This window comes from Astyanax mexicanus, chromosome 21 (genome assembly GCF_023375975.1).
Source record: "Astyanax mexicanus isolate ESR-SI-001 chromosome 21, AstMex3_surface, whole genome shotgun sequence".
NCBI classification, from domain to species: domain Eukaryota; kingdom Metazoa; phylum Chordata; class Actinopteri; order Characiformes; family Acestrorhamphidae; genus Astyanax; species Astyanax mexicanus.
Genome location: NC_064428.1, coordinates 4932424 through 4958341, shown reverse-complemented (window position 1 = coordinate 4958341; position 25918 = coordinate 4932424). Strand labels below are relative to the sequence as shown.

The 25918-nt window shown below is 36.6% G+C and overlaps 1 protein-coding gene across 1 annotated transcript in view; it reads left to right on the top strand.

The window, feature by feature from the left end:
* The window catches only part of kpnb3 (karyopherin (importin) beta 3), a 28564-nt gene extending 4520 nt beyond the window's left edge, over positions 1-24044 (top strand). Inside the window, exons 2-26 of the mRNA XM_022664269.2 lie at positions 87-167; positions 2833-3025; positions 4848-4950; positions 5105-5201; positions 6283-6387; positions 6555-6677; positions 7590-7710; positions 9145-9232; positions 10391-10497; positions 10649-10773; positions 11643-11732; positions 11844-12017; positions 12229-12447; positions 13448-13531; positions 15065-15197; positions 15316-15437; positions 16851-16947; positions 18009-18181; positions 19226-19337; positions 19427-19482; positions 19567-19689; positions 20853-21072; positions 21789-22017; positions 22127-22268; positions 23346-24044. Of these exons, the coding sequence (XP_022519990.2) occupies positions 87-167; positions 2833-3025; positions 4848-4950; positions 5105-5201; positions 6283-6387; positions 6555-6677; positions 7590-7710; positions 9145-9232; positions 10391-10497; positions 10649-10773; positions 11643-11732; positions 11844-12017; positions 12229-12447; positions 13448-13531; positions 15065-15197; positions 15316-15437; positions 16851-16947; positions 18009-18181; positions 19226-19337; positions 19427-19482; positions 19567-19689; positions 20853-21072; positions 21789-22017; positions 22127-22268; positions 23346-23432 (3204 nt within the window). The 3' untranslated portion in view covers positions 23433-24044. The remainder of the gene's footprint in view (positions 1-86; positions 168-2832; positions 3026-4847; positions 4951-5104; positions 5202-6282; positions 6388-6554; positions 6678-7589; positions 7711-9144; positions 9233-10390; positions 10498-10648; positions 10774-11642; positions 11733-11843; positions 12018-12228; positions 12448-13447; positions 13532-15064; positions 15198-15315; positions 15438-16850; positions 16948-18008; positions 18182-19225; positions 19338-19426; positions 19483-19566; positions 19690-20852; positions 21073-21788; positions 22018-22126; positions 22269-23345) is intronic.
* The last annotated feature ends 1874 nt before the right edge of the window (positions 24045-25918 follow it).

Here is a 25918-nt window from a genome sequence, read left to right as displayed (position 1 = left end):
TTTACAGCATAAGTGCTCAGCTTTATAAATTACCATTCATACCCAAAGTCTTTATTTTATTTATTAATTTTTGTTTTGTTTTGTAGGAAACATATGACACCATTCCAGGTTCAACAAAGATCACCTTCCTTCTCCAGGCCATCCGAGATGTTTCTGCTGCTGAGGAGGTTCGTATAATCTTCATTTTCCTTCATGGCTAAATAAGTGTGCAGTATACCAACATGTGTTGATTGGTTGAGGGTTCTCCTCTGCTGACTGCAATCATGAGTTCATATTAGAGTGGGGTTGGAGCAGCAGGTCATCAATAACAAAGGTTGTGGTTGTTCGATACCCATGCTAGGATGCCCATGCTGCCCCTGTTTAGCCCTTTAGTATGGCCTTTAAGCCTGACTAAATATGTCGGTCTCTCCCTGTCGGTCTCTCCCTGTCGGTCTCTCCCTGTCGGTCTCTCCCTGTCGGTCTCTCCCTGTCGGTCTCTCCCTGTCGGTCTCTCCCTGTCGGTCTCTCCCTGTCGGTCTCTCCCTGTCGGTCTCTCCCTGTCGGTCTCTCCCTGTCGGTCTATATTGTACAGATGTGTTAAGTGAAGACCAAATTCCATCTAAAGTTCCACCACAAGCACAGTTACGGTTGTTTCATGAATTTCAAAGCTACACCCAACAATTCAATACTAATAGCTTTTTTTTTTTTTAATTGTTACTTTTCAATTTTTTGCACCACCCTGAAAGTGATGCATGTTTTGTCGTACAGTATAGCTATAATGTCAGACATTATGTGCATTATGATCCTTCTCCCAAGTATCCTAGCCAGGAAGTCATTTAGGGATTTTTAGAGTCACATCACTGAGGCCGCACCCATAAAGCTTTTCATCTTTCAAAAAATGAAGGGAGTTTTCAGTTTTTTAGCTTTTTCTTATCCCACCTTGGAATCCTCGCAAGATGACTATTTATGGACCTGTCCCACAATCTAAAATCACCAACCCACCCAGTTACCCGTCTCCAGGAGTTTCCTAAAATTAGCTTAACATTCCCACTGCACTTTCCAGTCTAAATGGATGACTCCAAACCAGATGAGCTTGTATCTGCAGCCATGGTAGACAAACAACCAACCAAAGGAGTAGTCCCCACCAAAACATTGCTCAGTTTTCACAACAGAATCCTATGCATGTCCTCTTGGCTCTTGACCATGCCCAGAATACAGAGCGAGGAAAAAGTACTCGTGTGCACAGATTCCAAATCTTGCTGAGTGCTATTGATTTGGATCATCCCATCATTAGGGCATACCAACTAAAATCTTTAAATTATGATGTCTGTTTAGCTGGATCCCTGGTCATTGCATTCTCCCAGGCAATAAAGGAGAGGAAAGCTGCTGTGCTAAAAGTTACTGTGTGCAAGACCCCACCAACTGATGCTAGACCAGGGGTGTCCAAACTACGGCCTGCGGGCCATTTGCGGCCCGTTTCCTTTTTTGGAGCGGCCCGAGAGGTATTTTAGAAATAGAATGAAAGTTGGCCCGCTGTTAAGCAGGTTTTTATAATGAGATTCAAAGTTTGAACGCTAGGTATCAGAAACGAGCCAAAGAGTCTAAAAGTGGAGAGAGTGCGCATTTCTAGCGCAGAAAAACAGGGCAAAGAGTCTAAAAGTTGCCGTAATTAAGGAGTTTAATATTAAGAGACATCATGAAATGAAACATCAATTTGAAAAATCTTAGTTTACACAACACTGTAAAAGATGAAGATGGTAAGTCAAGTAAAATGGTGTGTAAATGAAAGTAATCAGGAAAAAGTATTATTTAAAGTGGTATATTTCATTATTTGTTTTATTAGAGTCTGTGGCCCGTGACTTCAAATATATTTCTCCTTCTGGCCCCAACAAAAAAAAGTTTGGACACCCCTGTGCTAGACCATTGTTGGTTTCCTACAAACCACTAATAAACTGCATGAAATCATCCCCAACAAATACAGAGCAGAAGACCAGGAACTTGGATGGGAAAAATGGATGGGATCTGGTCATAAATTACATGTCAACCTGATATGTCTGTTTTGACACACAAGACATTTTTTACTGAAAGTAACCTGGAACACTGTTAATTCTTATTGCTCACTTGATTAAAAGCAAATGTCTGAACACTTCTTTACTCTCCAAAGACAGTACCCAACATAATTGCTTCTATCAGGAAAATAGCCTATGAGCTGTTTGTGGTAATTCCCAATTCTGGGCTCTGAGTGGTCCAGCGTGCTAAGCGCTGCCACTATGATCGGGAGATCACTGGTTCGAATCCTGTTCATGTAGCTTGCCATTAGCTGCCAGACCTAAGGGAGCAAAATTGGCCTTGCTCTCTCTGGGTGGGTAGATGGCATTCTTTCCCCTCATCACTCCTAGGGTGATGACCAGCACAAGGCGTCTGTGAGCTGATGTATCAGAACCGAGTCGCTGCGCTTTCCTCCGAGCGCACTGTGATATTTGGTAATGCATCAGCAGCAGTTCATAAAGAGGCTGTGGCTGACTTTGTGTCAGAGGTGGCAGAGTCTTTACCCTCCCGAGGTTGGGGCATCAGCATCAGAAATAAAAATCAGAAATGAGAAAATTAATAAAAGAAAAAAAACTCCAGTACTATTACTAAAACTACTACTACATCTTCTGAACTTGATAGTAGTGATGCAGTATCAAACTGCTATGTCACCAGGCTCTGTTTATATTTGATATGTTTGTCTGTATAATTAAAAAAAATAATTTCAAAGCATAATGGCCAACTACAGCCTAACTAGTTTTCAGAATAAATAAAGTCTCCTAAACTAATCAAACTGCTGCATTTTCCCTCCTTCCTCTTCCTCAGGTTAAGCAGATGGCCGCCGTTCTGCTGCGGCGATTGTTGTCCTCATCGTTTGAAGAAGTCTATCCGAGTCTGACTGTAGATGTTCAGATGGCCATCAAAACAGAGCTGCTTGCCAGCATACAAATGGATGGATCTTCTAGTATTCGCAAGAAGGTCTGTGATGTGGCTGCCGAGCTGTCCCGCAACCTGCTTGGTGAGTAGATTTTATGGACTCCTTCTTTTACAGGTCATATTTTCCAAATCCTTTAATGTGCAAGTTAAAGGGTTGGGTATGTTTCACATTAGGATCATTACGGATGCCTGGGCCTGAACAAAATTATACACAGTTAATCAGAGCTGTGGTGCAGCGATAACCGGTTACTTGGTTTGAAAAAACATGAATGTCGTACATAGCATTGGCTCATCTCCTTTCCTTTTCGGCTGTTTCTTACTGGCGCCAGAATAAAACAGAAGTGAAACTGGTTTTTGGTCTAGTCGTTCAGTAAAGCGTCAGGTGTATATCTTTCAGCTCACAAGAGCTCCTACTTGTATATTTACGTGGCGTTATTGTGAGTATTTGCATCTTCTACCACCCAAGACCACGGCATCTGAGCCCCACGTCAGCTGAAAGGTGTAGCCCTGACACTGGCGCTGCAACCCCTAAATAATCACGCTAAAACCATGTGACCAACATCTATTAGTCTTTGTCTGCAGTAACTGGTTTCCAATAACACCAGTTAAACAGAAGCTCACAGTAAGAGGATTAATAATATTAATGAACTACATTTACAGTGTTTCTTACTCACAAACTCTGAACAGTCAGTCCTCCACCTCTGGTTCAAACATGGAAAATAAGTTATATAACATTTTATAGTTTTATGATTTTTTTTTTTGGGTATTGCTTTAGGATAATTGTGATCATTATGATATTTTTGGAGCATATATACTATATATACATATACTAGGGTTTAAAATAGTTTAATAGAAGTTGAAGTGTCAAGTTTTTACTCAAAAGTGTAAAAGTACTGGTTTCAAAATTATAAAAGTATAAAAGTAATGTAAGCTTAGGCTGTGCCACAGAGTGATGTGACGTGTGTAGATATGATGGATCACAGGATAAACCAATAGGGTGTCGGAATGGTATATGTTTATATAGAGCTGGGAGATATGGCCCAAAACAAAAAAAAAAAAAAAGATTTTTTTCCCCCTACTAAAAATCAAACTAAAGATGATAACTAAGCTCACTCTGAAGTACAGGAGCCCACAGGGGAGCGGCGGTGGTAAAAATTAAACCTCAGAGAAAATCGATTTTCATAAAAACACATCGTCCTTAACTGTAAATTCGAATTAATCGATTAATTGCCCAGCTCTGTTTCTACTTCTCTACATCCAATCACAATCAGATTCACTCTTTCTGGATGGAGAGATTTATCTGTATAGGGGTTTTATTGAACAATGAGAAGCTGAAATGAAAACAAGCTGACACATATTAGGTAAAATAGGAGTAACAAGGCTATTTTTAAAAAGTTAGGAGTAGAAAGTTCAGATAATTGAGTAAAAATTAAAGAAGTAGAAGTGAAGGGGAAAAAAAATAAAAGAAAGAGAAAAATTACTCCTGTAACGTATAATCAATATTTCTGCTTAAGTAAAGTAACAAAGTATTTGTTGCCTTACTTAGATAGAAATGTGTATTAGACCAATTCTCCCACCCCCATGTGTAAACTGTCCTTAAAAAGTGTACCCACGTGACCCCAGTCGGCAACATTTACAGTAACATGGAGATCTAATTGAGCTGTCCTGAACAGCACAGTCTCCTCAATTGCCACATTATTTATTTATAACCTTTTACAAACCACACACTGTCTGTACCTCTCTTCCCTCAGGCAACAGAACATTTATCTCCATAAAAAAAAAAAAAAGTATTGTATACTAATTATTTTTGCTGAATATGATCAGCAAAACTGTTCAGTTCACACTTAGCATATCTACCTTTTATTAAGTGATTGATTTCAAGTGCATGCTTTCTTTGTGTTTAGATGACGATGGTAACAATCAGTGGCCGGAGCTCCTCAAGTTCCTGTTCGACTCTGTTAACTCTCAGAACGTTGCTCTGCGGGAAGCTGCGCTCCATATTTTCTGGTGAGGAGTTCTTCATATTCCACCCATTCATTTCAATGCAAAAAAATAAATAAATCTGTATGCACGACGTTCAGTCTAAAATGAACTAAACATTTTAAACTTATTTTTTTATTTAATTTAAATTACTACTTTTTCTTTCTAATTTTGTGTAAAGGAATTTTCCGGGAATTTTTGGCAACCAGCAGCAGCATTATATGGAGGTTATCAAGCGCATGTTGGTGCAGTGCATGCAGGACCAGGACAATGCTCAGGTCAGTTTAACACAACTCCACCTTACACACAGCTGCTGTAGAAAACAGCCATGTTGGAGTTTAGGTCAATAAATAGTTTTATATATTAATGATTAGGTTAATTGTGGAGCATTTTATTTGGCAGATAATGTACTTTACAGAGCATAGACTCACAACAGTGAGGTTTTATACAGTGTTAATAAGAGCCACACACTGCACGTTTCCGTAGTGGGCCTTATGTTTACTATTTTAAGCTCCACTAGGTAGAATTGAGATTTTGTGCTTGTGGGGTCCCACTACAGTTGTAGTGTGTAATAAATGTTTCAGGCGGATTAGTTTCTCTTTCACAGACATATTCGGTCTCTTTTCAGCTTCTGCCAGAGTGTCTGTATGTTAGTTTGTAAAGAATGAACCAGCAGTCCTTGTAGAACTGTTAGAACTAAAGGTCGGAAAGCAGGTCGCAGTTCTCACGAGCGCAGTGAGTTTCAAGCTGTAATTTTACTTCTTTAAAATGATCAAGAATCAAGAAAATCCTACCTAGTGCTGCTTTAAGGTCTAGCACTTGTCTAGAAACGGGCATACCCAAACCAGTAGTTTTTATTTACACTTAAAGTAGATGACTAAACAAATAAGACAAATATTATACTTGATGATTTATTTATTGAGGATTATGAGCCAGTATTATGTATTTGTGAGTGGCAAAAGTATGTGAACCTTTGCTTTCATTATGTACTGTTCTCCTGATGGTGGAGTCATTAACAGCCAATGTAAGAGAGGCCTTCAGTTGCTTTGAAGTCACCCTGGGGTTGTATGTGACCTTGATGACAATTCGACGCCTATCCTCATGGAGTTGTTGTTTTTTTTTTTTTTTTGATCGCTTTTGTGGAGGGTAACGATGGTCTTGAAATTCCACCATTTGTACACAATCTGTCTGACTATGGAAGTTCAAACTCTCTAGAGATGGTTTTGTAACATTTTCCAGCCTGAAGAGCATCAACAAACTAACTTCTTATCCAAGAGGTCCACAATGTTACCTAAAGTATTGCTTATTGTTTCAATTTTGTTAGTTTCTCAAATCTTTTGCAATTATTTTTTCTTTTAGATTCGTACCCTGGCAGCCCGAGCCACCGCCTCCTTCATCCTGTCCAACGAGGGCAACTCAGCACTGCTTAAACACTTTTCTGACCTGCTGCCTGGAATCCTGCAGGTAAAGATTTCCTTTTCTTTAAACTAAATATTTCCAAATGCAGTTTACTTGCTTGCAGTTCTTTTATAGATATTGATTTTTTTCAAAGCATTTCCTGTAATTAAGTTGATACAGGTTTAATTGATTGGATTGAGAATGCACTGTAACGTATTCCTGTTCTGAACCAGGCAGTGGATCAGTCCTGTTACAGTGGAGATGATTCTGTGCTGAAGTCTCTGGTAGAAATTGCAGACACTGCCCCCAAATACCTGAGGCCAAACCTGGAGGCCACGCTGCAGCTCTGTCTGAAGGTAGGTTTGTTTTTATTAGTACTTTTTTAAAAGTTATAATAAAGCTGATTTGTTGGCAAAACAATTATTTGGTTAATTTATAAAAATGTTAATTCTAGACAGCCTTGGTGGTCAGTTTGTTAAAATCTGTGTGGAATTAATTTTTATTATTATTATTATTTATAATTTGATATTGATATTTGTATTTTTATTAGTGCATGTCAATTTCAGTATCATTGAAAAGTTACTTTACTTTATTATAAATAATTCAGTTTATAATGTGAAACATATTGTATAGATGTATTATACACAGTTAAATGCTTAAAATAGATTTTTTTTTTATTGTTTTAAGACCTATATCCAATAAAGACACAATCCAGTATCGAATATAGATACATTAGAATAATATATAAGACCAATTGGTACTTTTGGAAGTGTCTTTTATGAAGATGCGGATTTCATTTTCGAGCAGGACTTGACACACTGCCAAAAGTACCAATTTCTTACATGATCCAATTTTTTGAGACGCTGTTTTTTGGGTTTTCATTTTCTGTAAGCCATAAACAATAAAAGAAACAAACTAAAATAAATAAAATGTAAGTTTCACATTTTGAACAGACTAAAAGTAACTTTTTAATAATATTTAGCTAGAGCTGGGCAGTATATTGTTTTTTTTATATTTAAAGAAACTTTTACTATATATGGTTGATCTCAGTTAAAGTGCAGTAGTGTCGGATCCTTAAGGACACTTTAAATGCTGTCCTATACTTGTTAGTGACTTATAGGCCTTTGTTCTATTAACTGGTTTCTCAATATGCTTTAAAGTGCTTATGTAGATACGATAAACTATCATAAAAAAAAAAAATGTTATTTCAAATTGATAGTGTAATTACAGTTGAGTTTAGTTAAATATTTGTGTTCTTTTGCTTTCAGTTGTGTGCAGATACCAACTTGTCGAATATGCAGAGGCAGCTGGCTCTGGAAGTGATTGTGACGCTTTCTGAGACTGCTGCTGCCATGCTGAGGAAACACACGTCAATCGTGGCACAGAGCGGTAAGCTGGGAGCAGTCTCCCTCCATTTACTTATGAAACAGAGCTGAACATGAATTTTATCATTTGGACTGCTCAATAAAATTATTCGGCGTCTTCATCTCAATGTGTGCACACCTGACTATTGTGCAGGCAGTGTCACAAAAGGCACATTTAGTCTAATTTAAGCTTTTTGTGCAGTGCTAACTATGATGGATATAGTTAGATGTGCTGCATGTTTCTTGTTCGAGCTGGACGATTTGCTAAAATTATCACAATATTTAGATATTTTTTACAAAATGTGATTTATTGCATTGTTTTGACAGACAATGCATCAGCAGTGGCAGATTCCATACTGTTATTTAAATACTTTGACATTTTATAGTGAATTTTATTCAGTGTAGTGCTTGGTGGTATGACCAAAAATGCATATCACTGTTTTTCAAAATTGTGATGGTTTCATGGTGTATCACATTATTTATTATTTATTTATGTATTTCTGTGCATAACAGGGTTTTTATATAGGTCCGTGACTTACTGTTGCTGTTAGAAGTACATATATTATAAAACACTAAGGCTTTAAATTAAGACTGATTACTATTGGGTTTACTTTGTTCTAAAAAATTACACAATATTCAAGGTAATCAAATTTTATTAGCAGAAAAACAGCTAAAGAATATAAATGATAGACCTTAAAAAGAGATACGCTAACAACGTTAACACTTTACAAAACTAAATATTTTGATGAATAGTTCAAGCTATTGAATGAGGCGAGGCTTTGCGCAGACAAAGCAAACAGCAGCACTCCATACACCACTAAACAGATCCAAACACTTACAGTCTCATGAAGACACAAACAAATGATGTCTGTTGTAAAGCCTTGAATCATCCAAAACTTCTCTGCCAATATCCTCCCACTCCTGCTTCTCCTCAACTCTGGTCCAGGTGGCGCCAGTGCTTGGTACTTGCTGGAGCGTTCTGATTGGTGCTTGAGCAGAGCACTGTCTGACCGTGAGGTCTGCATGTGAGGGGAGAGGTGAGGGGTGTGTGCAGCTGGGAACAGCGAGTTTAGAGTGACCGTATTTAAACGCACAGCGTGTTTCTTTGGTGGTGCTGTTCTACAGTATTGCGGTATGTGAAATGTGCATACCGGTTCAAAATTGCGCAATGGTATACCGGTGTTCCGCCCAGCACTAATTCAGTGTTTGCTGCAGAGCATCCAGTTAAATAGGATTCTTCACAGCGTAATGAAATGTACAGCTGGATCAATGTTCATCAGTGCACACTGGTGCTTTTAAAAACCATGGCCGATACAGTAAAAGAATTAATCATAAGTGTGCCCCAGTTTGTTACAGGCACGTCTGCATGCTGAGAATTTGGTACACAGAATAACACACAGAATATCTTGGTGACCTTTTTGCATAATTTTCATTTATTTATTTATTTATTTATTTGCAGTTCCCCAGATGTTGGCTATGATGGTGGATTTGGAAGAGGATGAGGACTGGGCAATGGCAGATGAATTGGAGGATGATGATTTTGACAGGTAAAACAATACTGTATATTCATGCATTTAATAATCATTGAAGAAATGGCACCATAGTTAAGAGTGCTTTAACTAGATGCAGATTTAATGTAGTTTTAATAATAACCTGCATTATATACAAATTAATTGCTAAGGTTCTTTCTATAGGTGGGAGATTGGTCACTATTGATTTATTTTTTAACAAAGCTAAAACATGAGTTTTGTTGTAGTATAATGAAAATAAATGTACGTAATGTTTGAAACTGCTGCAAAGCTTACAAAAACTGATTTGGCATAAAAGAATGTTTGGGGGGCTTCAAGTGGTCCAGCGGGTAACTATGATCAGGAAATCGCTATTTTGTATCCCGGTCATGCAGCTTGCCATCAGCTGCCAGAGCCCCGAGAGAGCACAAATGGGGCCTCATGTACTAAGACTTGCGTGGACTTCCTACTAAAATGTTCCGTACGCTCAGACCTGAAAGTTCCGTACGCACAAAAAATTCCTGATTTATCAAACTGCGTAGACAGAATCCCACGTACTTTCTCTTAGTACATCATAATCAACTTGAAATCAAGCGCAAGTGCACGAAAACATCACACCTGCCACGACTCTTCCCTCAGTTACGCAGAGTATAATGTTATAATAATAATAATAATAATAATAACTATAATATGCTAGAGTATAATATGCAAGTCAAGAAAGAAGTGTCGCAAGATGCGTTGCATAATAACTAATAATTACCCATGTTTTAAACTGTATTATTCTAAGATGGATAAATGCTTTCATTTAAATGCTTTAAATGAGAGGCATGTGCTAGTCTTTACCCTCCTTGTTGTGCCATCACCAGTGATGGGGTGATCCATTTTCTTATTATTCTGTTATAGTGGAAAAAAGTTTTGTAATAAAAATTAGTTGCCGGTATATATTTCCTGACTTTTAACCTGCTCTGTGTAAGCTTTTGCAGCTGGACTGAACTATTACTCGTGGTTTTGTGCAGTTTATTGGCCAAGAGTATCTTCACACAGCAGATGAAAGCTGCCATTTCATTCCAGTCCACTAGGTGGATGGATGATGTGGCTGAGAGTTCGCGATGCATGATTGATATACATGTATTTGAAGGTTGTCCTGTTCCTCCTGTGCCTTTTGTCTGATAATTTTCTTCATTTTCTCTTCTGCAGTAATGCAGTGGCAGGTGAAAGTGCTCTGGACAGAGTTGCGTGTGGCCTTGGAGGAAAAATTGTGCTTCCCATGATTAAACAGCACATTATGCAAATGCTGCAGAATTGTGAGTTTGATATCCTCTTTTATTTTAATTTTATTTATTTATTTTAACAGATTTAAATTGATCCAATGCATGGTCTTCTTCCTTTTTTTTTTTTTTTTTTTTTTTTTTTTTTTTTTTTTTTTTTTTTTTTTTTTTTTTATTTAACCCATAGCCGATTGGAGGTACAGGCATGCTGGTCTTATGGCGTTGTCTGCCATTGGCGAAGGTTGCCATCAGCAAATGGAGACAATTTTGAATGAAATTGTCAACTTCGTTCTGCTTTTCTGCCAAGATCCTGTAAGTATTTGTCTGCCTTCAAATGTAATGTTTTAGGATTTTTGACAATGTGACAAAACACTGATTTTATTCATTTTAATGTTCTATTACTGTATCAAATTACTAGTTGGTTGTTTTTTGGTCCAAACAGAACCTTACCAGGAGTCTTAATTTTGTATAAATTAATGATGTAACACAATCTAATGTAATGCACAATAGCGATACAACAATACAAAACTCTTATTACTGTTACCATTTCATGATGTTGTGTACAATACATATTGGATGATACTAGATACATGCCATATTTTATTACACTAAACAATTCAGCACTAACTATCTGGTTATTTGAATATTAATCTTAGTGTAAGTCATTTAAAGTTATCACTGAAATGGCGAGTTTAATGAAGGGGAAGCTAATTTTAATGTGTTTGTCCCTTGTTGATACAATGTAAATAACACCCATGTTATATGTTCCCATGTCTGGGAAATTAAAACAAACTAGAATGTCCCAAAAATACCCGTCTGGAAAGCATTACAAAGCTGTTACTAAGGTATTTGGAGTTTGGTAGACCACAAGAGCTGTTCACCACAAATTAATTAGACTTGGAACTTGGTGTGCTTTCCCATTAGGGGCCCATCCACCAAAGTTCAGGTCAGATAAAGTCAGAGCGAAAAAAAATAGAGCTGTTTCTGTTCATATAGGTCCATAATAAATGGATCACTTCTTCTAAATATAAAATTTCCTAATTTCAGTTCATTTATAATATTTTGAAACTAATAAACTAAGTAATTTCATGAAAGTTTGACACATGCTCTTTTCCTTTTCAATATTAGGCACCAATGATTTTTGACTTGACTGTATTAATGTTTTTCCTCCTTTTTTTCAGCACCCTAGAGTACGATATGCTGCCTGCAATGCCATTGGTCAGATGGCAACAGACTTTGCCCCTACCTTCCAAAAGAAGTTCCATGACAAGGTGTGTTTTCTTTCTAATAATAATAATAATAATAATAATAATAATAAAGAATCTTAGCAAACTGCACTGAAGTAAATTTACTTTTTTATTTTTTATCCCACCTGTCTGTAGGTGATCTCTGCCCTGCTGCAGACCATGGAGGACCAGTCGAACCCTCGCGTCCAGGCTCACGCTGCTGCAGCTCTGATTAACTTCACAGAGGACTGCCCCAAAGCTCTCCTCATTCCCTACCTGGACAACCTGGTTCAGCACCTCCATGTGATCATGGTTGCCAAGCTTCAAGAGGTTAGTTTTATTTCTGGACCCATGTGCTTCGCTCATATTAGTTTAGTGAAGCGAGTGATTAAAACCCAAGTAAGCCTTAATGTGTCTAATGCTGACTTTATTTTATTTGTACAGAACATACAGTTGTACAAGTTACAGCCTGTTTCTCATTTTAAATTTTACACGTTAGACTCAATGTAATTAACTTATTCTACTCCTTTTATCTTCTCAGCTGATTCAGAAGGGCACCAAGCTGGTGCTGGAGCAGGTGGTGACCTCCATTGCATCAGTGGCTGACACAGCAGAGGAGAAGTTCGTTCCTTATTATGATCTTTTCATGCCCTCCCTGAAACACATAGTAGAGAACGCCGTACAGAAGGAGCTTCGTCTGCTCAGAGGAAAGACCATCGAGTGCATCAGTCTGATCGGTCTGGCTGTGGGCAAAGAGAAGGTACGTATGGGTGGGTTGTAGGGGTGTCACGATTCTCTAAATCCTCGATTCGATTTCATTTCCGATATTAGGGTCACGATTCAATACGATTTTCACTCGATTTTCTTTAACAGCAGAGAGGTCTATGCCAGTTTTAGATTAGTCTATGGTCAGTCATTGGTTTGATTCATCAAATTTACGATATCTTATTTCAGAAGGTGGGCTTGATGTAAGTGATGCAAAGTGATACAAGTGATCTGTAATACACCACATTAGGCACTAATGGTCAAATTTAAATAATTTAATTAAGATATATATGTAATGCCATCTAGTGGCTTTTTTGGTAATAGTGCAGCAGTGTGCGCTATTAAAACAGCAATGTGCAACATAAAATAAATAATAAAAAAATACAGGAACAGTCATGTACAAAATAATAGAACAATTAGAGCCTTAACAAACTGAACTCTATCCTACTATAACAGTTAAACATGAAAAATAAGACAGTTCCTGAGTGACATGTTTTTTTTTCTTTAATAAAGATATATTATTAACTTTATCTGAGAGGAAGATGCTCCTTAAGGTACCAAAACTATTAACATATTTGAGGCTAGACAAAACAACTGTTATTTTTATATTTTCAAGTTTTTCTTTAAGAAAATGAGAATGTCCACATCCACGGCTTAGAGGGAGGGATTATCGACCATCTTTTAAATGTCGATGCTCGAGACCATGACATAATTTCAATATTTTATCGAAATCATGACACCCCTAGTGGGTTGTGTGGGGTGCGTTTAATTATCCTCTCAAAACTTCACAATGTCCAAAGTAGGGTAGAGACTAAAATATATGTATCATGATGCATAATTTTCATTTGTGTTATTTTATAGATATGTGCTGCCAAATATCTATATTTGTATTAAAATTCTTTAAAACTGTCACCTACAGTACAGAAACTCTTATGGTATTTAAGGTTTTAATTTTTTAATTTTTTATTTATTTTATTTTTTTTGTTCTGCTCCAGTTCATACCTGACGCCTCAGCAGTGATGCAGCTGCTCCTGAAAACACAGACTGACTTTAATGACCTGGAAGATGATGATCCACAGGTGAGTGCTTTATTGTGTTTTAGCCAGTCACTGATGTTTGCTTGCATCTGATGACGATGAAAAAAGGGAGCAAATCACACAACACATGTTAAATGTTTTTTGGCATTGCATGTTTTTAATCCTGTTTTTCCTTTTAATCCTTTCTGAATACAGTCCTCTTAACTTCAAAATGCATTTATTTTTAAATTTCTCAACTTTAGACTTCTAGAGAGGGGGGGGAAGTGACTCAGTTGAGGATGAGTTCTGGGTTTGTCTGAGACTAAAGTGTTTCAGGGAGTCCAAAATGAATGGATTCATATGAAACTTATATAAAATATTTTTTAGCTTAATGTTTAGTTTTTATAGTTTAAATCCAGTTATGATCTCCAGTAATGCTGGCATCTTCTATCCAAAACTTGTAGTTTGCTGTAGAAAAATGCTTTTTCCCCCCCAACTTTTTTAAATTTAATGAATATCCTATACTAACTGCTGTATGCTATATTCAATTAAACTTTTTAGTTTTATCCAATTCACCCTATTCATTGACTACTCACTCACTGACTCCCTCTAGTGATTTTGCTGTAATTTTGATATTGGGGAATATAAAGTTGACAGGCTCTCCATAAACAGACCCTGTTGGAAATTTAATAATTGAGCTGCATGTGAGGTCTATAACTTAACCTAGAGCTGGACGATACGGCCCAAAAAAAAATCTTCGATTAAAAAAAAAAAAAAAAAAATCTGATTTTCGATTTAAAATCGAAAATCTCTAAAATCTAAATCTTCTAAAATCTCCTAAAAGTCGCTTAATGACGTCATCGCCTGATTTGCACTATACATGTTTTTAAGCTATAAAGGATTAACTTTGAGAGAGAAAAAAGTGAGTAAAAACACTCTAAATATGTTAGAAATGCTACAAATAAACGTCAACAAATGAACAACTTCTGTTGCTTTTTAAATAGGCAGTCACGTCTCAAAATAACTATTTTTTTACGTAAATTGCATAAATCAGTTTTTTGCCGTGTTAAATGTTATTATAAGAGCAGTTTATTTTATTAAATTATTTTTTTAGCTTTAAGTTCTTTATTTTCAAACCTATTATAGACAAATTGTTGAATAGCTTTTTACAAAGAGGGAGACACTGTGGACGAGGTGACTGACAGGAGACTGTGAGTTAAATTCAGTGAGGTGTGTTTTTTTTTTTTTTTTTTTTTTTTTTTCCCTCTTCCCCTGTGTCACACTAAAGACACTTATATTCATATTTCTGCTCTGTAAATACAGGGCGGGAGAGAGGGGCGGGGCTAAGCTCAGGGGAGCGTCGGTGGTGAAAAATTAAAACTCAGAGAAAATCGATTTTCATTACAACACATCGTCCTTAACTGTAAATTCGAATTAATCGATAAAATCGATTAATCGTCCAGCTCTAACTCAACCTCAGTTATTGAATCAGTAAAACTTTACACTGCTTGGCTAGTTTGCATTACTTTGCATTCGTTTATAATTTATTTGGTTTATGTTCGAGTCATTTATTGTTCATCTTTTTTCTGTCCATAGATCTCCTACATGATCTCTGCGTGGGCCAGGATGTGTAAGATTTTGGGGAAGGAGTTCCAGCAGTACCTGCCTGTGGTTATGGGTCCACTTATGAAAACTGCGTCCATTAAGCCTGAAGTAGCTCTTCTGGACAGTAAGTAATAACTTATGCAGAAGCCTTGTGTTTTTAAAGACTCTAGCACATGACAAGATTGCTCAAATGATTTTTACTTACTTTTAATGTAAGTAAATGTTTCTTTTTCTGTTCTCAGCCCAGGACATGGAGAACATGTCTGAAGACGATGGTTGGGAGTTTGTGAATCTGGGAGATCAACAAAGCTTCGGAATAAAGACAGCTGGGTTAGAAGAGAAAGCTACAGCATGTCAGATGTTGGTATGTCCACCCCCAAACCCCTGGTCCAAATCAGATAACATTAGAATGGAGCAGCTGCAGAGACGGCATTAGTTAATTGCTGTAGTAATTATCGGGGTAAAGAAATCATGTTAAACTGCACCTGAACAGCTGTTTAGCTGAACATGGAATATGTGATGGTCTGGAGCTGTTCGTTTTTGGCATCCGACCAAGACCACCATCTCTCGCTGTTCTTGTTTGAGTAACGCCCTAAAAGCGAGTATAGCTTAACATGCATTTTAAAATGCATTTTCCTTGTTACTATTGTCGTTGTCATGCCAAAAGTCATGGGACAGACTATCGTTTAGGAAAGTCAAGTCATTAACTAACACACACATCCAGGCAGAGTAGCAGAAAGTGGTCGATTTGCTTTTGTTTAAACAGCAGAATGTCCCGCGGTCCAATTTATGCCGTACTTCAGGACTGTCAAACGCACTGATTAAATAAACAAACACATAAGTAAACAATTTCTGTTTTATTCTAGAAATAACTCTAGTAGTTGTTGTTTTTACAGCCAAAATGTGTATTAGTAAAATCCAGGTTTAAAAAAAAAAAACAGTATTTGAGCTCCGCGGTCCAGTTAAAAAGCTCCCCGTGACAGTGCTCTTACTGTCCCAAAGATTCACAGCTCTAGTCAATACTGTAAGTAAATCTACACGTGACTGTTTCATAGGCAGCTGTACTAATCCCTTAGCTCTGTACTGTATTTAAAAACATGTTCTGTCTCTGTTTCACTTCAAGCATAGTCTTAATATGACTGGTTATGGTTATGAATAGTTACATTACAAGAAATTTAGGAGAAAAAAACACAAACCCTAGTCTTAATATGACTGGTTATGGTTTGCACTTCTTGTTTGCACTATATAAGACGTAGAAAAGATTTATTTTTTATTCTTATTTCTATTTCTTATAGAATCAATGTGTGAGAGGAACCAGTCTGTTAAGTTTACGTTATATGATTTTGTCAAATTTTTACTTTAAAATTTTATTTTTTAATCTCGTCTCATTCTCGTGAACCCAGTATCGTGTCTCGTCTCGTGATATTAGTGTCTCCTCACACCCCTGCTATTTAGTGTTTGGAGCTTCAGCCAAAATGCTCATTGCTTTTAAATTCTCCAAAGATTATAAAAGCAAGTCTGTTTCTAGTTGTTCTATTTCATGGCTCACAGTAACTATACCTCAAACTGATGCTCTGGTTATGTTATGCACAGTAAACACACTTGAGTGGAGACTAGGCTAAGTTGGTCGTTGACACAAACACCCATTGAGCGTCAAATTTATTCAGCCAATAAATCAAAAATGGACAACCTGCTAACTTCCCAAAATTATATTTAAAAACGTGATGTTTGTTCCAGTATGATTTATTAATGATGATTTTCTGTCTTTATTTGGTAGGTCTGCTATGCCAAGGAGTTAAAGGAAGGTTTTGTGGAGTACACAGAGCAGGTGGTGAAGCTGATGGTTCCTTTGCTGAAATTCTACTTCCATGATGATATCCTTTACACATACCATTTCTCCTGGCTAGTTTGCCACCTTCACCTTTCTGTGGCAGATTTTTAGACAGAATTTTGTATATTTTTAAAAATATTTTTTATTTTGATGTCAATTAACTATATCTGGCTTTGTCATGCTGGCACTGTTAGTTTAAGAAATACAACAGTAAATGTTAGAAATGGTTACAAAAGTGATTTTATGATAAACTATAAATTGTGTTCATGAATTGCATTTAAGCAGCATATCTCATACAATGTTCAGTTGGCAAGTTTAGCCAAGCATCCATCCGCATATAACCAATTATAATGCCGTCTGGTGAGTGTATTATATAAAACATTGTGCTGGATGAGTGGACTAGGGGTGGGCAATATTATATCGTATACAATATATCGTGACACAGGAATATCGTGATATTAAAAATCCATATAGAGGTAATAGGGATGTTCTGTCTTAAAAGTAGTCTATTATTATTTACTGTGAAGCTTTAAATGTATTTATTATAGAATTGTTTTAGTTTGCAGTTTATATGCATGCACTAAATATTCTGCAATATTTTTTGCTGCATTATATTATTTTATGCTATATTATTTATTTTGCCACATTATGATTAAACTGTTATACTATTCTGCTATATTCCTGAAATGAATTAATTATTTTAGTTTTCCTATATCGTCAAGTATATCGTTATCGCAAAAATACCCTGAAATATCGTGATATTATTTTAGAGCCGTATCGCCCACCACTAGAGTGGACCTATTTATGGTCTTTTGACTAAAGGTGGGCGGTCTGTATAAATGAATAAAAACCTAGAGAAAACAGTTCTACTCTTTTAGCTCATTATTCTACAAATTCATATGATGGCCCAGTTCATATGGCAGTAATTAAATTGAGTTGCAGTTCAGATTGTCTTTCATATGTGGTGTCTTTTACTGATTTTTAAATGCTCAAACACTGTCCTGTGACTCTGCTGGCTGACTTATCTTATTTCCACAAATACGAATTTTCATAACATTTTAGTCAGGCAACTGTTTGAGATGTGTTTTCCTTAATGTTCCTCACGTGTGCGTGTAGCTGCTGCTGAGTCCATGCCTTTGCTGTTGGAATGTGCTCGGGTCCGTGGCCCCGAGTATCTCACTCAGATGTGGCATTTCATGTGTGATGCTCTCATCAAGTCTATTGGCACTGAACCAGACTCGGATGTGCTTTCAGAAATCATGCACTCCTTCGCAAAGGTATTCTACTTTTATTTGCATCAAACTCTCTACACTCAGCAGGTTCAGAAACAGCTTCTTCCTCCAGGCTGTTAGGCTGCTAAACGGACAGTAGCAGAGTATCAGTCTATAGTCCGCCGTAAACTCTCGTCATCTATCTTACTATAAAGTTACCACACCTTTTTATACCTTACAAACTCACTATGCTCCTTGCATTTTACTTACTGTACTAACTTTAGTCACACTGCACCTGCACCTGAATTTCTATCACTCAAACGATGTCTCTTGTTTAGATTTGGATACATTTACATTAGCATGTTTTCAATTGTCTATATGTATAAAGCTATTTATATATCTGTGTATTCAGTTTGTTACTACCTTTAACTGTGAAATAATGCATGTATAGAGTAAGTTAAGTTTGAAATTCTGCTAGTGCATCTTAAAATTAGAAATCATTTAAAAGTTCCTTTATTTTAGTAATTCAGTTTAAAATGTAAAACCCATTTATGTAGATGTATTACACAAAGTGATCTATTTTAAGTGTTCATTGCTTGTTGTTTATAATGGCTTACAGCTAATTAAACTCAAAAATCAGCGTTTCAGAAAATGTATATATTTAATAAGACCAATTGGTATTTTGGCAGTGTGTCAAGTCCTGCTGGAAAATGAAATCCATATTTTCATAAAAGTTGTCAGCAGAGGGAGGCATAAAGTACTGTAAGATTTTCTGGGATTTTCCGCTGCTGACTACTTTTTTAATGGAGATGCAGATTTCATTTTCCAGCAGGACTTGGCACACTGCCAAAAGTACCAATTGATCATATATTCTATTTTTCTGAGATAATGATTTTTGGGGTTTTATTGCCTGTAAGCCATAAACATCAACAATAAAAGAAGTGAACGCTTAAAATAGATCACTTTGTGTGTAACACATCTATATAATGAGTTTCACATTTTGAACAGAATTACTGAAAAATAACTTTATTTATCTATTTCTATTTGTGTCTGCAAGTATAAGGTCTCTCTTTCTTCACTGGGTGTGATGTTTCTGTATTTTACCCACAGTGCATTGAGTTAATGGGAGATGGCTGTTTAAACAATGAGCACTTTGAGGAATTGGGAGGAATTCTGAAGGGAAAACTGGAGGAGCACTTTAAAAACCAGGAACTCAGACAAGGTGAGACTTGTTTCAAAGATTTATTAAAATCTATTATTCACCATCTATTTATTATCTTATCTGATCAGTTTACTTGCTTTTCTCTGCAGCCAAAAGACAGGATGAAGACTATGATGAGCAAGTTGAGGAAACATTACAAGATGAGGCAAGTTCAGTTGCTGATCTTAGACTATATTTTTGATTTGCAGATGAAAGTCTTGATTTAACTGTTCTTAACTGTCTTTTCCAGGATGAGAATGATGTCTACATCCTTACCAAGGTTTCAGACATTCTGCACTCAGTGTTCAGCAGTTACAAAGAGAAAGTGCTTCCCTGGTTTGAGCAGCTTCTTCAGCTTATAGTGAATCTTGTGGTAAGTACAGTCAGTGCTCTCTTCTCTTATATTTCTCACTTCAGCAATCCATTAATTCTTTGGGATTAAAATCTAAATTACTGAACTTGAGGTAATTGTAGCTCAGTATTTTGAAAAGAACAACAAAGGCTATGGTCATACCTGAGGTGGAAGTGGCCTAAATCTGACCCATATCTAGCATTCGTCTGAACAGCCTGCCTTGTGTGACTGACATCTATAGCTTTTCATATACTGAATAGGCAGAAACATGAGTTGGGCTGGGTTAGAATTTGCTGTAGCTTGCTAAAGTGGGCCACAGACTGCCAGTGCTTTCTAGGATTTTTTTTTTTTTTTTTTTTTGACGCTGCAGTCATGTCCACATTGGGCCATTTCATTAGGAACACAAAGCGGTTAAGACACAAGTCTTCTAATATTTATTAAAATATTTGAGCTGTCCTTATTCATAATATTCGGGGTTCGTTCGATCATGAAAAACCTGGAAATGTCATAGAATTTAGGAATGGCCATTGCCAGGTCTGGATAAGTTTTAGAAAAATAAAAATACCCAAAACATTCTGAAAAAGTCATGAAAATTTGTGTTTTCATTATTGACAATTGAAAATCTATTTTGAGCTAACAAATGCATCAGCACAGAGTTTATTCAGTAATTTAGCCCTACACAATGGTACTCTTAGGATCTGACACTATTTATTTATTTATTTTTTGATAGTTTAAGTGATTTTCTTTTTTTTCCCCCTTGTCTGCACTGATGTTTTAAAATCATATGGTCATGAAAAGCTGCCTTGAAAGCATCAAAAAGTCAGGAAAAAAATAATGAAAATGTATTGGTTAAAAAGTGTTTGAACCCTGAATATTATATCCCTTTTTTTTTTTTTTTTTTTTTAGCCAATTAAAACACTTATTTACAGCTTTCGTGTATTTTTACATTCTACTCAGACTTCTTCCCCTGTTGATATTAAAACGGCACTGTCCCAACTTACATCCTTATATGTATCAGATTTCAATACCACATATTGAAGTGGACAAAATCAGACCCGGGGGGGGAAAAATCACAGAAACGACACGCCCATCTTGCCACATTTACCTCTTGTGTGAACATCTGTAAGTATGACTGAATTGTCAATGTTCTCACTATCTCTCTTTCTTCCTCTCCTCTGTTTCAGTGTCCACATAGACCCTGGGCAGACAGACAGTGGGGTTTATGCATCTTCGATGATGTGATTGAGCACTGCAGTCCCTCGTCGTTTAAGTATGCGGAGTACTTCCTGAGACCCATGATTCAGTCTCTGTGTGACACCAGCCCTGAGGTTCGGCAGGCGGCCGCGTACGGGATCGGTGTTATGGCCCAGTTTGGAGGAGAGAGCTACAGGCCCTTCTGTACAGGTGAGATTTGTCATCGAAGACCTGTAAAGTAGTATGTAAATGAGTTGTGACCGAAAATATTGTTACCCTGGTTCTCCAATGAACACCTTCACATTAGAGCTGGGTAAATATTGGAAGGGGGAAAAAAATGGTTTGTAGTCAATCCTTTTTACAATATCTATGGAATACTTATTATTCAGCAAGCATAATTAACCCTTGACAAATAAGTGAAAGGACTATATAAATAAACCTCAAAAAATGGTTTGATAGAAATTTAATCCTATATTTTTTTCCATAAATACCTTAAAATTGTAGTTATAATATAGCAGGTTCGAACTCAGAGGGAGCAATCACGTTTAAAGGTGGTGCTGGGCGGCACGAGTCGTCTGTGAGCTGATGTATCGTGACCTAGCCGCTGTGCTTTCCTCCGAGCGCACTGTGATTATGCTCAGGCAATAGGAGGGGGGGGATATTTGGATAGTGCAAAATTGTCCATTTGTATCATTAAAGTTGAAGCATTGCCACCCAAAATCACTGTTTATATGTAGCCCTCACTTTTATTTAAGGTAGGGAGGAAATATTTAAAGCAGCTGTTATTTTTAAATAATTTGTTTTAATTTATTTTTCTGTTAAACAAATGCTAATAGAAATAGTGGGTCTTGGTAAACTATGAAAGTATTAAATGGTCATAAAATAAGCTTTTTTTTTTCTCCATATTTTTGGTTCTGTGTTTTCAGAAGCGATTCCTCTCCTGATCGGTGTGATCCAGGCTGCAGAGTCCAAAGCCAAAGAGAACGTCAACGCAACAGAGAACTGCATCTCTGCTGTGGGGAAGGTCATGAGGTATCGGCCTGAGTGCATCAACGTCAGCGAGGTTCTTCCTCACTGGGTTTCATGGCTGCCGCTCAACGAAGACAAAGAAGAGGCTGTGCACACTTTTAATTATCTGTGTGATCTTATTGAATGGTATGTTCTTCGTTTCTGAGTCTGGAATTCAGCCAAGAATTACTAAAAGCTTGAGCAGTTCTGATTGAGGGGTGTTTTTTTTTTTTTTTTTTTTTCCTCTTTTGAACAGCAATAATCCTGTGGTTCTCGGCCCCGACAATACAAACCTTCCCAAGATTTTCCTCATCATTGCTGAGGGAGTTGCTAATGAATCCATTAAGAGCGATTACGACTGCAGCAAGAGGCTGGCTAACGTCATCCGTCAAGTACAGGCAAGTGTCCTCAGATCCCCATCTGTTCTCAGTATGTTTTAGAGAGAAAACTATGGGCCGATGATTCACAGGGTCTCTACAGATCCCTAAATTAATTTAAATCTAAGAAATTATCTAAAAGGAAAAGATGTATGTCACAGAGTCTAAAAGGTGTGAAATTTACAGCACTTTTAACTCATAAAGCCCCTAAATATGACGTACTGAACATCCTGACAGCATCACTACAGTACACTGTGCTTTTTTTATTTATATGACCGTAATTACAGAATATAGGTTTGTTGGATTTGTGCTGAAGAGAGAATTTAGATGATTAAATGCTTGGAACAGAGCTGTAGAAGCAAAGACGAGACTTTTTCTTTTTTTTTTTTTTTTTTTAAGTTTTGTCTTTGCTTCTACAGCTCTGTTCCAAGCATTTAATCATCTTAATTCTGTCATTAAATGTTAATTCCACACCTCATTCTGACCTGATTTCTAGAACAAAATCTTAAACAAGTTTATGAAAATTGTAAAAAAATATATATATATATATTTTAACCTTTAAAATATGTAGTTATGTCCCCACAATAAATAAAAAAAAGACCTGGCTTCTAAATTTGATTCAATTTTAGATATTTGTATTGTATCAGTATTCAAAGATGGGTCTGGGCTCTTTTGTGTTTCATCCATTGTAATCATTTAAACCCACAGTGGGGAAAATTGTGCATTTTGGTGCCTTAAACAGCTGCTTTAATTTTAGTATACTGTTCACAATAAATAACCCCATAAATCTTATGATGCATCCATTAAACAGTTACCGGGACCGCCCCCTCTGAGCTATGAAAATAATGCCTGTGTTATGCCTTTTTTTTAGGTATTTTTAGTTTTAGCTAGTGAAAACAGTACTGTAGATGAGTTTGAAAGCCCAAATTTTGCACATATACATACATACACACACACACACACTTTTTTTTTTTTTGTATTGTTTCCAAAGTGCTTTTAATAAGCCTTAAGGGCTTGAATGAAATTTTCACGTACCTGCAGACGTCCTGCTTCAGTGTAAAGATCTACCTCACTAAAATCTGTGTATCTGATCTTCAGGTCTCTGGAGGACTGTGGACACAGTGTGTATCCAGTCTTAATGAAGCTCACCAAAAGGCCATTCAGGATCTCCTCAACACAGCATGAGTGAAGCTGTCCTGTCCGCTCAGCCACCTTATAAGAACTCTTTGATTTGGAAGACGTCTTCGGAACCCTACCCCATTCCTCTCCAGGAACTGTAGCATGGCTTTATTGTAGGACTAAGTTCCACACCTTCCCCTCCCATTGGTTCAGCTTCCCAAAGAAAGTCTTCAGAGAAGAATCCTTGGGCTCATCTGATTGAAAGTAGGAAGGTGAAGTCACTGTCATTAGGTGTTAAAGTATTTCCAGTGTAGGAACTATACTTCTTCTCTCCATATTGAGTTAGCTCAGCCGTATTATCAAAAACTTCTCGTCTATTAAAACGTAACACAATCTGAGACTTCATCTGATCTCTGAATCAAAACCTGCTTGTTGAGCTTGGAAGACTCAGTGGTCAGTTACACAGTTACTTTTGTTTGTTTACTTTTTTTTTTTTTTTTTTCCTTTGGTTTGGATTTTTATTTTAAATTTTGTTTTCCTTTATTTTTCTTTATGGTTAACAATGAATGGGAGGAGGGGGTTGCAGCATCTGTTTGCTCCGTGCAGGTGTGTTCTAACAGTATGTTCTGTCTTTAGTCCACTCACTCCAAGATTTAAAAATAAAAAGATTATAGATAAGGTGGTGTTGTCTTTATTTTATAAAGCACTGTCTGATGTTGAATCTGTGTGCACTGTGCGCAGAAGAAAGTTTAATTTAATTGAGATTACTGCACAAGTCATGTTTAAGTGGCTGCAATACAGTCAAATTCTCATTTATATTTAAACAAAAAAATGGTAAAATTCTCAGTTTAGTTCGTTTACTGACTAGGTGAATTCTGCACACACTTAAGTCAGTTGCACAGTAACTGTTCAGCTGTCAGTCTGACTATCAAAACATGTTAAGTATTTCAGTACATCTGGGGTGCGTTTCCCGTACAACGGCGGAGCCTAGCATTGAACTAACGTGGTACGATGCATCGTTAAACTAACATCTGAAGTACCACCGTTTCCCGAAACCATCGTACTTTGTTGGTACCACAGGAGTCTGAACTATGTTGGTTAGATCCACCGTGGTCTTAACTAAGGTTTTTCCAGACGTGTTTGGCCAGACTTTCCCAGCAGAAAACGTGCGAAACTCACAATCTTTAAAATATTATGCCAAAAATATGTTACTAATGTATTATTTAGGCTATTTATATTGTAATCATCACCACAACATAAACAGACAACAATACTATTAATAATTAATATCTAGCAATTATTGTGTGGATTTTACTTGCTGTTCATTGTTATTTTATTAACAGTATTACTTAAAAAAAAAAACATACACATTTGCTTTTGCAATATTTCTTTTAAATAAAATGTATATACATCACCATTCTGAGTGAGTTTTATTAACATGAGACATGAGAACTGTGTTACTCAGTGGTTCAGCAGAGCACCTACGACGGTGTAGCGGGCGGTGTTCTGTCGAATTGTGCAACCCATCGAGATGTGCTTCTCAACACCAGCGCCCATGCGTGAAACATTTTTTATGGTAATTCTGTTCTTCTTGGGTGCATTAAACAACCAGAAACCTTTTGCCATTATTTGTCTGAGTATTACAAATGCGTAAATGACAGTTGATAAAAATAAAAGTAATAAGTGAGCAGTGCAAAAAAAATACAGGTTATAAATCACCCCTAATAACTCTAAACTATCTCCTGATATTTTGATTCAGGCTTTCCAAATATTCTACCGAAAGCATGTTTAAATATGGGAATTTGTCTAGCAATTGTACATTTAAATATGCACTAGGGTAGCACGGTTTGACAGAGTAGCAAAACTCGACAGAACACCGGATGGAAGCCTAGTTCGAATCCCAGTCTGGTTTTATTCTCTTAATGTTTTTTTCATAATGCCAATTAATGTTCATTTTAAAAAATATCTATTAATGTAGCCTACATATTTCTACTTATTCTCTGTGATATATATTATTTAACAAATAACATTTGTATAGGCCTAGAAACACACATGTAGTGGGTAAATGATACATTTTCTTTATTCACACTCTGCCTGGTCCTGTTACCTCTAGAGGAGTAATTAGGTAATTCAAAACACCTGCTTATTACATGTCTCTATATTTTTCACTTTTATTTTAAGACACTTTTTACTTAGTTTTTTTCTTGTTATGAATATATTAGTAAAAGACACATTCTTGCCTACTGTGTGGCTAAATTTGTTTCACTGGGTACAAACAATGCAGATATACCCTCAAAGGTCCTTAAGGTACAGGTGTTTACGTTAAAGCCATTTTAGAGTATCACCCCAGTGACAGTTTGGTACCCTTATTCAAAGAGTGCATATAGTAGTGCACAGTGGGTTTAAAAAAAATACACATTCATAAATGTTCACATCACAAGTTATCTTTACTCAAGAGATGCCTGCTTGAATAACTGACATACATATTTCCAAGACTGTAAAATACATTTTAGCTAAAGAGCACTTCAGTGCACTTTTTTCACTACACTGAA